Source organism: Lepidochelys kempii, chromosome 28 (assembly GCF_965140285.1).
Source record: "Lepidochelys kempii isolate rLepKem1 chromosome 28, rLepKem1.hap1, whole genome shotgun sequence".
Lineage (NCBI taxonomy): Eukaryota > Metazoa > Chordata > Testudines > Cheloniidae > Lepidochelys > Lepidochelys kempii.
The window spans coordinates 3,945,120-3,959,957 of NC_136407.1; the positions used below are offsets into that span (position 1 = coordinate 3,945,120).

Here is a 14,838-nt window from a genome sequence, read left to right on the forward strand (position 1 = left end):
GTCCCCGTCAGATGGGTGGGAGGCCCCGGGGGCGAGGAAGCGATAAGACCCCCATGCCCTAGGGCAGCCCCCCGGCCCTGGGACAAGGCAGAGCAGGGTGCAGGGGAGGGGAAAGCGACAGCCCCTTCCAACGTGGGCCAGAGGGGAGGGGTTGGGTAGCCCACCCAGCCCCAGCATGGGTATGTGGCCGGCAGCTTGGATGAGGGGGCTATGGGGTGCCGGTGCTGCCCATGGGAAGAGCCCGAAAGGGCATCACTGCCCTGGTACCTTGGTGAGCTCAGCTGCCTGCACCAGCCTGTTCTTGCTCCCAGCATACATCATCTGCTGCTCCGGCTTGCACCCTGCCCCATGGGGAGAGACAGAGATAGAACCCAGGAGTCCTGGTGCCCAGCTCTAACCACTAGACTTCCCTCCCCTCCCAGCACTGGGATTGAACCCAGGAGTCCTGACTCCCAGCCCCCCTGCTCTAACCACTAGACCCCACTCCCCTATCAGAGCTGGGATAGAACCCAGGAGTCCTGGCTCCCAGCCCTATCCCAGCCCTAACCACTAGACCCCCCTCCCCTCCCAGAGCTGGGATAGAACCCAGGCGTCCTGGCTCCCATCCCCACCCCGCTCTAACCACTAGACCCCACTCCCCTCCCAGAGCTAGGGAGAGAACCTAGGAGTCCTGGCTCCCAGCCCCCCTGCTCTAACCACTAGACCCCACTCCCCCTGGTTCTCACCGACGGGGCTGGAGAAGATGAAGCAGAGCGGGTAGGAGATGCGCCCATCATCATGGACGTATTTATAACTGTACACCACAAAGGTAGCCCCAGTCAAGGAGGCAGCTGCTTCTCGGCTGAGCTGGGCCACACTGAAATGCTCCTGTCTCTATCCTTCTCCATCTCTTCACCCTCCTGGCTGGTCCTGCCCCCGCCCTGATACCTGCTCCGGGCTGCCCCCACCCATGTAAGCCCTGCCAGCTGTCAGACACACTGGGATCTCCCAGGACCCCAGCCCTCCAGGGCCCGGGGCGGGTTGGCCCAAAGCCTGAAGCTCTGGGGCACCTGCCCAGCCTCCCACCACACTGCAGAGCCACAAGCAGGGGGGCTGTGGGGTACACCCCCCCACAAGAGGGGCTCATTTTTCTCTCCCTCTCTGCGCTGCCCCCTGCTGCTCTGATCCCCTGGCTGCTCCCTGCAGCCCCCTCTGATCTCAAATCTGATCCAAGCTGGGGACAAGGGACATTTTCCCCTGCCCACAGCCCAGGCACCCCTCCTCTCCCGGGGGTGAGGATGATCCCAGGGGACACCCCCCACACACACATCCCTCATGCATACTCCTGGCATCCTGCCACCATGTGCGAGGCCCGTGCCCTGCCAGCTGGCTCGGATGCCCCCTCCCCGCCCCACGGCAGAAGGATATCGGGGCTGGCGCTCTGGCAGCTCGCTCTTCAGCTCCTCCGGAGAGATGTCCTGTGGGAGAGACGCCAAAGGCTGCATCAACTAAGGGGGATGGCAGAGCGAGGAAGAGGACAAGGAGGCTCCCTGTCACCCACATTGTACAGATGGGGAAACTGAGGCACCGAACAGGGCAGGGACTTGACCTAGGTTGCCCAGCAAGTCAGTGGCGGAGCCAGATGTGGAACCCAGGAGTTCTGACTCCGGTCCCTGCCTGGCAAAGTGGTTAGAACAAAGCAAGTCCTGGGAGCCAGAACTCCTGGGTTCTTTCCCCAGATCTGGGAAGGGAGGGGAGTCTAGCAGGTCACAGCAGCGGGGGATGGGAATCAAGACTCCTGGGTTCCCCACTCAGCTCTGCGAGGAGAGTGGGGGCTAGCGGTTAGAGCGGGCGGGGGGCTGGGAATCAGAACTCCTGGGTTCTCTCCCAAGCTGGGCGGCGGTAGGAGGGGTGGCCCAGTGGAAGGGCAGGAAGGGCCACTCCTTACACAGGACAACAGGGAGCCGGGAGGTTCCTGCCGCTGCCAGGGCACAGACCCAGAGGCAAGGGGCAACGCTGGTGCACAGAGGAACTGCTTTTGTGGCATTTTGCCACCTGGAGACAGACTCTGGGGTGCTGCTGCTCCCCCAGAGACACGCCAAGATCAACATGCCTGGATCAACAGCTGAGCTCACGGCTGAAAGGTGCATCAGAGCCATTGAGGGAAATCTTGAGGGAAATGGAGCCATGGATTTAACGGTTTAACAGGGAAGGGAATCCAAGGTCGGGGTGGATTCTCCATCACAGACCATCTTTAAATCCAGACGGGATGTTTTCCTTAAAGCTCTGCTCTAGGATTATTCGGGGGAAGTTCTTTGGCCTGTGTTATCCAGGGGGTCAGACTAGATGGTCACCATGGTTCCTTCTGGCCTTGGAATCTCTAAATAAAGAATTTACTCCACTAACTGATAGCAATAGTAAGTTGCTTCCTTTTATATAGACCAGCCAGCCGAGGGGAGAAGAATGGGTCATATAGACAGTGAACCTGATCTGAAACCAATGGGAGAAACTGGTGGCAAGAGGCAGTATGGTCTAATGGGCAGGGTGCTGGGATGCAGGACACCAGGCTTTTGCGAGTCATGGCCCTGCTCTGTGCCTCAGTTTCCCTTTCTGTGAGGCTAAAGATATTGCCCTCACCGGTGTAAAGTGACCTTCATTCTCCTCTCATCAGAGACAGTGAGCGCTTTGGGGACTGGACTTTCTATGCGTTTCTTACATACAGCACCTAGATAACGGGGCCCATGCAGTTGGTTCGGGGTCAGTCCTAGTTCTCGGGGCGGGATCTAACTCAGGCTTCGTAGTCTCCACGGTGCGTTTGACCTCAGCGCTGCAGGAATCCCTTGTTCCAGTGCAGCAAGCCGGAAACTGTGGCAGCTTCATTCAGGTTGTAAAAACCGCAGGCTCGGATCGAACTAAGTATGAAATCGACTGGTGCGCGCCGTGGCACCTCCCCGGGGCTCTTTCATTCGAGGGTAAATTCAATTTCTACTCCTCCTGCCTGCGTGGGTTCTCGACGCGCTGCCGGGGCGTCGCATGCAGCCAGGCAGGGAACTCAGAACGCAAACCACTGTTTGGAAAGAGAGCAGGGTTCCTTTCGGGGCCACGTGCCCCCCCCCCGCCACAAGGGCAGGGCACTAGACCTTAGAGGGCAAGATGCAGGGAGAGTGAAAGTGTGTGTGTGTGTGTGTGCGTGTGCACACGCTGCCCCCTGCTGGAGCAATGGGCACCTGCTCTGCGTGTCTGTGAGCGGGTCCTCTGTCCTTGTCCCTGCTGGAGGGGATGAGCCCTGCTCTCTGTGTGTCTGCTGCCCCCTGCTGGAGCAATGGGCACCTGCTCTGCGTGTGTCCCTGCTGGAGGGATGGGGACCTGGGTGTATGTGTGAGTGTGTGTCTGTCCGGCCCTGCCGCCCCCTGCTGGAGGGCATGACCCCTGCTCTGTCTGTCTGTCTGTCTGTCCAGCCCTGCCGCCCCCTGCTGGAGGGCATGACCCCTGCTCTGTCTGTCTGTCTGTCTGTCTGTCCGGCCCTGCCGCCCCCTGCTGGAGGGCATGACCCCTGCTCTGTCTGTCTGTCTGTCCGTCCCTGCCGCCCCCTGCTGGAGGGCATGACCCCTGCTCTGTCTGTCTGTCTGTCCGGCCCTGCCGCCCCCTGCTGGAGGGCATGACCCCTGCTCTGTCTGTCTGTCTGTCTGTCCGGCCCTGCCGCCCCCTGCTGGAGGGCATGACCCCTGCTCTGTCTGTCTGTCCGTCCCTGCCGCCCCCTGCTGGAGGGCATGACCCCTGCTCTGTCTGTCTGTCTGTCTGTCCGGCCCTGCCACCCCCTGCTGGAGGGCATGACCCCTGCTCTGTCTGTCTGTCTGTCTGTCCGTCCCTGCCGTCCCCTGCTGGAGGGGATGACCCCTGCTCTGTCTGTCTGTCTGTCTGTCAGTCCCTGCCGCCCCCTGCTGGAGGGGATGACCCCTGCTCTGTCTGTCTGTCCGTCCCTGCCGCCCCCTGCTGGAGGGCATGACCCCTGCTCTGTCTGTCTGTCTGTCTGTCCGTCCCTGCCGTCCCCTGCTGGAGGGGATGACCCCTGCTCTGTCTGTCTGTCTGTCTGTCCGTCCCTGCCGTCCCCTGCTGGAGGGGATGACCCCTGCCTCTGTGTGTGTGTGCGTGTGTGTGTGCATGTGCGCACTGCCCCCTGCTGGAGCAATTGACACCTGCTCTGTGTGTGCGTGAGAGCCTGAGAACGCTGCCCTCTAGTGGAGACAATCAGACTGCCACCTCCACACCCCATACTCCCCTATGGTGCTTACAAGGTTTGCTTCTCTAGCTCCCGTGGCAAGGGGGCTGGGTTTTGAAGCAAGAGGAGCTGGGTTCTAGCCCCGCGGGCGCCATGGGAGCTCTGCGGCACAGCGGCATCTGGGAGGAGCTAGGCACAGGTCTGCTGCCCGCGGGGCCTTTAACCTAACTGAGCTTTCCAAAGGTAGCTGGAAGACGGGCGTGAAAGGTCCCCACCTGGAATTCCTCCTCCAGCACCACCAGCTGCCGCTGCTTGTCAATCTTCACTGGGGAGAGAAGACGGAGCGAGGGTCATGATCTGCACAGGGGCCACCTCCGCCAGCAGGTACCTGAGCAGCGCGGCCTTCCCCTCCGGGACTCTGAACGATCCCCAGCCAGCGCTCCGGCCCCGCTCCCCACAGCGCCCCCTGCTGGGACAGGCCAGAGCTGGAGTAGCCGGGGGCTCCCCGCATAGCCAGCGCTCCGGCCCCGCTCCCCACAGCGCCCCCTGCTGGGACAGGCCAGAGCTGGAGTAGCCGGGGGCTCCCCGCATAGCCAGCGCTCCGGCCCCGCTCCCCACAGCGCCCCCTGCTGGGACAGGCCAGAGCTGGAGTAGCCGGGGGCTCCCCGCATAGCCAGCGCTTCTGCCCCGCTCCCCACAGCGCCCCCTGCTGGGAGAAGCTGGCCCCAGCGGCTGTCCAGGGCGCAGGCTGAGCGGAAGATCCACCAAGGCGAGCGACACTGGGGGTCAGGGAGACGGAGAAGGGTCGGGGATCGTGCCCCTGGGGAGGGAGCCAGCCCGGGGACACTCACTGAGGATGGCCGCGTTGTTGGTTTCCTTCCGGAAGCGGAATTTCCTCAGCTTCTCCTTGAGCGCGGGGTCCACATCGCACACGACCAGGGAGTCCGACTGCAGAGAGACTGGCCGTGAGAGGGGGCTGGGGCAGCCTGGCTCCCTGCAGGACCCCCCCAGCCCCAACCTGGAGGGGCGGGGAGCTGTCCCCCACAGCCAGCGTTCCTGCCCTGCACCCCACAGCACTCCCTGCTGGCAGAAACTGGGAGCTCTGCCCCACAGCCAGCATTCCTGCCCTGCACCCCACAGCGCCCCCTGCTGGGACAGGCCAGGCCTGGAGTAGCCCAGGGTTGTTGCCGAGGAAACAGCCTCCTCCTGCCCACCGTGAAGCGTACACCGCTCTGGCAGAGCCCTGCCCAGTTGCAGGGGACGCGCCATGCCCGGGGCGCAGGGAAGGGAGAGCTCACGCGCATGTAGGTCACTGCCCCCTTGTGGTGGGAAAGGGAGGGGGCAGCCATCGTGGTTGTGGGCCCAAAATGTTTCATCGTCTGTTCAGCTGAGACCCACCAGCTGAGAAGTGCACACGCGCACGCCTCCCACCCCCCACCCCTCCACACACATGGTCAATCTCACACACAGCCAGTGTCACACACACACACACACACACACAGAGACTCACAAACACCCACACACCCATTGTCACATAGACACAGATGCCCACCCATTGTCACACACAGCCATTGTCACACACACAGACACTCACACCCATTGTCACACATATAGCCCTTGTCACACATACACACACACAGTCACACACAGAGAGACTCACACCCATTGTCACATACACCCATTGTCACACACACAGAGACTCACACCCATTGTCACACACAGATCCATTTTCACACACATCTATTGTCACACCCACACCCACACACATTGTCACACACATACTCATCGTCACACACACACACACCCCGTGTCACATACACAGCCATTGTCACACACAGAGAGACTCACACCCACTGTCACACACCCCCATTATCTCTCTCACACACACTCATTGTCACACAGACTCACACCCATTGTCACACACAAGGCCATTGTCACACACAGACTCACAGCCATTGTCACACACCCAGCCTCACACCCACATAGAGGGTGGGGATGGGGATTGGTTGATACACAGATGACAGGTGAAGAAACTCTCCTGTACCCAGCCACTCTTCCCAACCGCCTTTGACCCCAGGGTCGTGGGGGGCGCCCAGGATAGCCATCAAATGCTGGCACCCTGCTAAGTGCCTGCTCTCCCGCCTCCCCCAGAGGAGTCCGGTGGGCAGTTTCCCCAACCCACAGGCTGCTGCCCGGCATCCCCGGGCACAGGTACCTTTTCTGCGCCTCCCACCCCAGAGACATTGCGGGTGCCACGCGGCGCCGCTGAAACCTCGGCGCTTGCAAACCCCTCTTGCTGCAGGGTGCGGGGCCCAGAGCTGCCACCCATGGGCACGTGGCCTCCCGCCTTCCCACCCCAGCCCCTTGGAGCGAAAGACTCAATTCGGACATGCCCCGAATCCCAGATCCAAGCTTTGCAGGGGAGCTGGGGAGTGGGGACACGCAACACCGGCTCCACAAGGAACCCCCTGCCTCCGATGCACCCCCCCCGCCTCCCTTCCTGACCCCCTCGGCGTGACGCAGTGCTCGGCCTGACCATTCTGCCACGATCTCTGCCCTCCCAGCGCCGGGCGGCCTGACTCTCGGCTTTCCTCGCTGCAAGTTGGGCTGGCGCTGACCTTGTGACAGGATGCTCAGAGAGCAGTTCCTCCGGTCGGGGACACTCTGACAGCACTGATCTGCTGGGGGAAGAGGGAGAAGTGTGGGGGTGGGGGAGGTCAGGGCAGGTTTGGCCATGTGTGGAAAGAGGAAGGGGTTTGCCTTCCAGGGGCCAAAGGGGGAAGGGAACGGTGGCAAGGGGAGCGGGGGGAAGACAGCGCAAAGGGCGACTGGGAAGTAAAAGGGCAGAGGGGGCCTGGCACAGCCCCAGGGCGCTCACAGATCTCCCCGTGTACCACCACATCCTGTTTTGGATGAGCTGAACCAACGGCCACCTGCCCCGCCCCCCCATCCCTGCCACCACCACTCCCTGCCAGCTTCACACGAGATGCACGCAGGTCACACGGCTTCCGCTGTGCCCTGCGCCTTGCACGCACCTTTACACCAGGGCAACGTGGTCAATCAACCACCGACAGCCACCCCTGCCACTGAAAGGGGGATTGCACCAGGCATAGCCTAGGACCCAGTCACACAGTTCGATCTTGTAGGTGTGTTGTGGGAGAGACTAGAGGCCCTGGCTGCGATCAGGGATTGTGCCAGGTGCTGCACAGATCCAGACTGAGACCAGGGCCCCGTTGTGCCAGGCGCTGCCCAGATCCAGACGGAGACCAGGGCCCCGTTGTGCCAGACGCTGCACAGATCCAGACCGAGACCAGGGCCCCGTTGTGCCAGACGCTGCACAGATCCAGACCGAGACCAGGGCCCCGTTGTGCCAGGCGCTGCACAGATCCAGACCGAGACCAGGGCCCCGTTGTGCCAGGCGCTGCACAGATCCAGACGGAGACCAGGGCCCCGTTGTGCCAGGCGCTGCACAGATCCAGACGGAGACCAGGGCCCCGTTGTGCCAGGCGCTGCACAGATCCAGACGGAGACCAGGGCCCCGTTGTGCCAGGCGCTGCACAGATCCAGACGGAGACCAGGGCCCCGTTGTGCCAGACGCTGCACAGATCCAGACGGAGACCAGGGCCCCGTTGTGCCAGGCTCTGCACAGATCCAGACCGAGACCAGGGCCCCGTTGTGCCAGGCGCTGCACAGATCCAGACGGAGATCAGGGCCCCGTTGTGCCAGGCGCTGCACAGATCCAGACGGAGATCAGGGCCCCGTTGTGCCAGGCGCTGCACAGATCCAGACCGAGACCAGGGCCCCGTTGTGCCAGACGCTGCACAGATCCAGACCGAGACCAGGGCCCCGTTGTGCCAGGCGCTGCATGACACAGACCGAGACCAGGGCCCCGTTGTGCCAGGCGCTGCACAGATCCAGACCGAGACCAGGGCCCCGTTGTGCCAGGCGCTGCACAGATCCAGACGGAGACCAGGGCCCCGTTGTGCCAGGCGCTGCACAGATCCAGACCGAGACCAGGGCCCCGTTGTGCCAGGCGCTGCATGACACAGACCGAGGCCAGGTTAGCTCTGTAATTCCTGGGTTTAGACGTTTACGGTTGAAATGAAAGCCGCTCGGCGCTTCCTGGAGAGGTTTGAGTTTTGCTGAACTCGGTGTTCTGGATGACCTCCCCGCCCCCCAGGTTCCAGGGCAGAGGAAGGCCAGACGTTGACTGATTGATTGATTTCAAAAACTCTGGTGATTTTGAAGCCAGTCTCGTGATTTGTGAACGTTTGGGTTGGGCAAAGGAGAGAGGAGGGGGAGACAGGAGAGGGGAGGATAAGGAGTGGGGTGGGGGTGGGGGGAGGGAAGAGTTGGGGAAGGGGAAGAAAGAAAGAGGAGGGGAGGACGGTGCCACAGGGCAAAGGGAGGAGTAAGGGGATAGGAGGGGGAGGAGCTGGTGGAAAGGGGAGGGGCGGAAGGAGAGAGAGGGGGAAGGGAGGGAGGGGAGGAGTAAGGGGATGGGAGAGGGAGGGAGGGGCAGGAGGTGGAGGAGTTGGGAGGGGAGGAGTAAGGGGATGGGAGGGACAAGAGAAAGAGGAGGGGCAGAAGGAAAGGGGGAGGGGCAGGAGATAGGGGAGGGGTGGAAGGAGGGGGAGGGGCAGGAGAAAGGGGCAGGGCAGAAGGGGGGGAAGGGCAGGAGATGGGGTGGGCAGAGGGAGGGGGAAGGGGCAGGAGAAAGGGGCAGGGCAGAAGGGGGGGCAGGGCAGGAGAAAGGGACGGGGCGGAAGGAGGGGGAGGGCAGGAGATGGGGCGGGGCGGAAGAAGGGGGAGGGGCAGGAGAAAGAGGTGGGGTGGAAGGAGAGGGAAGGGTAGGCGATGGGGTGGGCGGAGGGAGGGGGAAGGGGCAGGAGAAAGGGGCGGGGCAGAAGGAGGGGGAAGGGCAGGAGAAAGGGGCGGGGCGGAGAGAGTGGGAAGGGCAGGAGAAAGGGGCGGGACGAAAGGAGGGGGAGGGCAGGAGATGGGGTGGGGCGGAAGAAGGGGGACGGGCAGGAGAAAGGGGCGGGATGGAAGGAGGGGGAAGGGCAGGAGAAAGGGGCGGGATGGAAGGAGGGGGAGGGGCAGGAGATGGGGCAGGGCGGAAGGAGGGGGAGGGGCAGGAGATGGGGCAGGATGGAAGGAGGGGGAGGGCAGGAGATGGGGAGGGCGGAAGGAGGGGGAAGGGCAGGAGAACGGGGCGGGGCGGAGGGAGGGGGAGGGGCAGGAGATGGGGCGGGGCAGAGAGAGGGGGAAGGGCAGGAGATGGGGCGGGACGGAAGGAGGGGGAGGGCAGGAGATGGGGCGGGGCGGAAGGAGGGGGAGGGGCAGGAGATGGGGCAGGATGGAAGGAGGGGAAGGGCAGGAGATGGGGCAGGGTGGAAGGAGGGGGAAGGGCAGGAGAACGGGGCGGGGCGGAGGGAGGGGGAGGGGCAGGAGATGGGGCGGGGCGGAGAGAGGGGGAAGGGCAGGAGATGGGGCGGGGCGGAGAGAGGGGGAAGGGCAGGAGATGGGGCGGGATGGAAGGAGGGGGAGGGCAGGAGATGGGGTGGGGCGGAAGGAGGGGGAAGGGCAGGAGATGGGGCAGGATGGAAGGAGGGGGAGGGCAGGAGATGGGGCAGGGTGGAAGGAGGGGGAAGGGCAGGAGATGGGGTGGGGCGGAAGAAGGGGGAGGGCAGGAGATGGGGTGGGGCGGAAGAAGGGGGAGGGGCAGGAGATGGGGCAGGGCGGAAGGAGGGGGAGGGCAGGAGATGCCCCCACTGTGCTGCTGCTGCTCCTACTTTTTCTTATGCCGTTAACCCCAGAGGTACCGCAGCAAATCAGCTGTGGCAAATGGATGTTACTCATGTGCCACAATTCCGCCCCTATTCGTTTTTACATGTTTCCGTTGATATTTATTCGGGCTTCCTTTGGGCAACCCCACAACGTGGGGAAGCCACTAACAAAGTTATTCACCATTTGCTGGCCTGCTTTTCTGTTATAGGTCGCCCCTGCCAAATTAAAACAGATAATGCCCCAGCCTACTGCTCTGCAGCCCTCTCCACCTTTTGTGCCCGCTGGGACGTCCGTCTTAAACACGGAATCCCTTATAATTCCACGGGCCAAGCCATTGTTGAACGTGCCAATCGCACACTCAAAACCTTGCTAGATAAACAATTAAAACAAGGGGAGCTGCGTCTCCGAACCTTAGGAGACATTCAACAACAAATGCATATCCTCTTGTTTACTTTAAATAATTTAACACTGAATGCAGATCAGCAGACCCCTGCGGATCGGCATTTTCACAAATCTGAGGTACTGGAAAGACCGCGTGTCTTTTACTGTCAGCTGCTCGATCCACAGTGGCTGGGCCCAGTGCCTCTAATCACTTGGGGTCGGGGATATGCTGCTGTGTCTCTCCCTGCAGGACCGTTGTGGGTTCCAGCTCGGTGTGTGCGACCGGCACTTAAACAACATGGCATGGCACCAGGGGCTGTCGAATCCCATACCAGAGTTTCAGCTGACCTTGGAGGAGACCGCGTTGCCCCCCAAGTCGACAACGACGGGACGGAAACGGAGGAGGCGTAGTGTCCCAAACCGGCCCGTGACATGGGGAGCAGTAAAAGCATTGGTCGCCGCGGCCCAACGAAGACTGGCAGCAGATCAACAGCCAGAGACTCCTGAGACTTTGTTTGTGGCGATTCTCGCCCAAATCACTGCTAATTCTGTGATGATTGTGTGCCTTTTGTGCCTGCTATTTCCTGTAGGGGTTGGCTCGGAAGCGCTTCCCCCGTTACGAGCCCGAATGACATATAATATATGGGAAAGATTGGCTTCAATAGCAAATGTTACCCACTTTTCTCTATCTAATTCTGTAGCAGCCGGAGATTTGTTAGGTACATGCCTTATTCCAGTATGTCATCACCCTGAGGAGATGGAGAAAAAGACACTGTTCTCTGCTTATGCAAATCTTTCTTCCCAGTACTCTAGCATGGCTAATTGGGGCCTGGCCAACTATACTCTGCCTTGCACGGCTATATCCCTCCACACACCGTACCCGGCCGGGGCTCACAATGTCACCTGTGCGCGTGTAGTTAACTGCACTAGTACAAAGGTGCCCTTGGGCTGTCGAAAAATTTCTCAACCCCTTTTAAATTGTTCCCATGCTGTTAATGTTTCATATAATTATGGCCATATCATCCTACCATCAGGATGGTTTTTTACTTGCGGTTCACGCACCTTTAATTATATTCCTGCAAATTTAAGTGATGGCACCCTTTGCTGTCTTAGTAGAATGACACTTATATTGCCTTTTGCTGGTCAAAACCATAGTAAAAGAAGTGTACCCCTTTCAGATGATTGTATTGCAGATGTTGAGCTTTTTAGTCATGCTGAGTATACTGCCTTAGCGGCCTCTATTGTTGGGGTCCCCGCGCTTGCTATGTATTCAGCCAGAACTTTAAATAACCTGGCATGCTTTGCAGCAAAGGCAATTAATACAACATCCCAGGCTATTGCCTTACTTAACACAGAACAACACGAATTAAGGGATGCAATTTTGGATAACAGAGCAGCCATTGATTTTCTGCTCCTGAAACACCATCTAGGCTGCTCCACGTTTCAGCACATGTGTTGCTTTAATTTAACTGATAATAGTCGCTCCACAGAAACTAGACTGGCTGAATTGGCCAGTCTTACAACACACATACGCCAAGATCTGGGGTTTGAGGGTTTTTGGAATTGGCTTACAGGTTGGCTGCCCTCTCTAGAATGGCTGCGACAGCTTTTTGGTTATGCTGTGTTTGTAATCATTGGGCTTATTTTTTGCTGCTGCTGTGTACAATGTATTCCTTCCTTGTTAAGACTTTGTAAAATTTCGCCCTGGAAAGCTCCCCAAGTTATGTCCTTGTCTGTCTGGGAGTTAAATAGCATGACAAAACAAATTGACGGCTACCATGAGATGGCCAAATATCATTAAATAAAAAACGGGGGGATGAAGGGTTCATGTTTAGCTATTCCACCTGGAAGCAGGCAGGGCACACCCTGACTGTTCTGTAGAAGCAATGCACACATTGCTCTATCCAAGGACAAGGGCTAGATATGAACCATGAGAACTTGATTGTTGGGACAGCGACTGTGGGAAGCTTTCTTAGCCTGGGCTCAAGGCCTGAGAACCAGGATTGTAGTAGATAAAGGATCATAGAATCATAGAATATCAGGGTTGGAAGGGACCCCAGAAGGTCATCTAGTCCAACCCCCTGCTCGAAGCAGGACCAATTCCTAGTTAAATCATCCCAGCCAGGGCTTTGTCAAGCCTGACCTTAAAAACCTCTAAGGAAGGAGATTCTACCACCTCCCTAGGCAACGCATTCCAGTGTTTCACCACCCTCTTAGTGAAAAAGTTTTTCCTAATATCCAATCTAAACCTCCCCCACTGCAACTTGAGACCGTTACTCCTCGTTCTGTCATCTGCTACCATTGAGAACAGTCTAGAGCCATCCTCTTTGGAACCCCCTTTCAGGTAGTTGAAAGCAGCTATCAAATCCCCCCTCATTCTTCTCTTCTGCAGGCTAAACAATCCCAGCTCCCTCAGCCTCTCCTCATAACTCATGTGTTCCAGACACCTAATCATTTTTGTTGCCCTTCGCTGGACTCTCTCCAATTTATCCACATCCTTCTTGAAGTGTGGGGCCCAAAACTGGACACAGTACTCCAGATGAGGCCTCACCAATGTCGAATAGAGGGGAACGATCACGTCCCTTGATCTGCTCGCTATGCCCCTACTTATACATCCCAAAATGCCATTGGCCTTCTTGGCAACAAGGGCACACTGCTGACTCATATCCAGCTTCTCGTCCACTGTCACCCCTAGGTCCTTTTCCGCAGAACTGCTGCCTAGCCATTCGGTCCCTAGTCTGTAGCTGTGCATGGGATTCTTCCGTCCTAAGTGCAGGACCCTGCACTTATCCTTATTGAACCTCATCAGATTTCTTTTGGCCCAATCCTCCAATTTGTCTAGGTCCTTCTGTATCCTATCCCTCCCCTCCAGCGTATCTACCACTCCTCCCAGTTTAGTATCATCCGCAAATTTGCTGAGAGTGCAATCCACACCATCCTCCAGATCATTTATGAAGATATTGAACAAAACCGGCCCCAGGACCGAGCCTTGGGGCACTCCACTTGATACCGGCTGCCAACTAGACATGGAGCCATTGATCACTACCCGTTGAGCCCGACAATCTAGCCAGCTTTCTACCCACCTTGTAGTGCATTCATCCAGCCCATACTTCCTTAACTTGCTGACAAGAATACTGTGGGAGACTGTGTCAAAAGCTTTGCTAAAGTCAAGAAACATTACATCCACTGCTTTCCCTTCATCCACAGAACCAGTAATCTCATCATAAAAGGCGATTAGATTAGATTAGATTAGTCAGGCAACTAATGATGGTAAATAAGGATGGTAAATAAGTATATTAATCAACGTCATACATTCCTTTGTGTATCTTTTTGCGGTAGCAGTGTGTAATGCTTAAGGGGGAGAAATATAATAAGAGGAGAAGGTGGAAGGCGGGGGGCAGAACAGCCCATCTCAGCTGACCAGCCTGCTTGCTTGCATAAAGCTGTGTTCTGTCTCATCATTGAACTGCCACAGGCTTTCTTGGCAACAAGGGCATACTGCTGACTCATATCCAGCTTCTTGTCCACTGTCACCCCTCGGTCCTTTTCCGCAGAAGTGCTGCCTCGCCATTCGGTCCCTAGTCTGTAACGGTGCATTGGGTTCTTCCGTCCTAAGTGCAGGACCCTGCACTTATCCTTGTTGAACCTCATCAGATTTCTTTTGGCCCAATCCTCCAATTTGTCTAGGTCCCTCTGTATCCTATCCCTGCCCTCCACCGTATCTACCACTCCCCTCCTGTAGCATAGCAGTGAGACCTCTACTGAAAGCTTGTAAATTATTGATATTTCCAATCACTGCGAGAGGTGTGTACGAGTCTTACTGAAGGACTACTTTAAGTACATAGAAAATGATACCCATATGGTATTGTCATGAAAGTGAGTTGCTCCAATCATAGGTCTTGGTGGGGACGGCCCATTCCAGTGGGAGGGAATTGTCACTCCTCCCTTGCTAACTAGTTATGCGATGTATTGTTCCTTTGTCAACCTTTGCACCAGCCCAGAAAAGGCAGCGGAAAACTATCAAACTATAGACATCGAAACCCTGTGGAAGTGAAAAAGACAATATGACAATGAGGAGATCATCCTTTCTGTGAATATAGAGAAAAGACTGATTCAGTTTATAACAGGGTGGAGAAAAACACTCTGGGTCCATTCATCAAGGAGATCCCCAACAACCAGTGGTGCTTCACGAAAGGCAGGGCCCTGGCTCCTAGGGACTAGCAATCACTGCAATAGACCGAAATGTGAGGTGAGAATCTACTGAGATAGGGAAATGTAAGTATTAAAAAGTGTAGGTTGCATTTTGTGATTTTGTTTTGTTGGTAATGGTTGGTTTCCATCACTCACGTTTGTTTCTGTTTAAATCTCTAACCCTTGTTAAATAAATTTCCATTTCTTTGATAACTGTACTCAAGTGCTGTGTGTGACATAGGTGCCAACTTTCCCCGGCGCCGGTGGGTGCTCGCACC

At 57.8% G+C, this 14,838-nt stretch overlaps 1 protein-coding gene across 1 annotated transcript; it reads right to left on the reverse strand.

The window, feature by feature from the left end:
• Window positions 1-252: 252 nt before the first annotated feature.
• LOC140904128 (glia maturation factor gamma) lies at window positions 253-6,934 on the reverse strand. The gene is made up of 6 exons (XM_078850793.1): window positions 6,704-6,934; window positions 5,050-5,146; window positions 4,474-4,523; window positions 1,408-1,457; window positions 726-808; window positions 253-341 (listed from the first exon to the last, which is right to left on the reverse strand). The coding sequence occupies exons 1-6, from the start codon at window positions 6,932-6,934 to the stop codon at window positions 253-255; spliced, it is 600 nt and encodes a 199-aa protein (XP_078706919.1).
• Window positions 6,935-14,838: the final 7,904 nt, after the last annotated feature.

Bases quoted from the DNA above. Each gene is read 5' to 3' on its own strand.
- LOC140904128 (XM_078850793.1), bottom strand. From the start codon at position 6,934: ATGGCCAAACCTGCCCTGACCTCCCCCACCCCCACACTTCTCCCTCTT. The intron at 5,147-6,703 runs GTCAGGAAGGGA...GTCTCTCTGCAG, and splicing joins CACTGCGTCACGCCGAGGGG to TCGGACTCCCTGGTCGTGTG. The intron at 1,458-4,473 runs GTGGGGACCTTT...TCTCTCCCACAG, and splicing joins TGCTGGAGGAGGAATTCCAG to GACATCTCTCCGGAGGAGCT.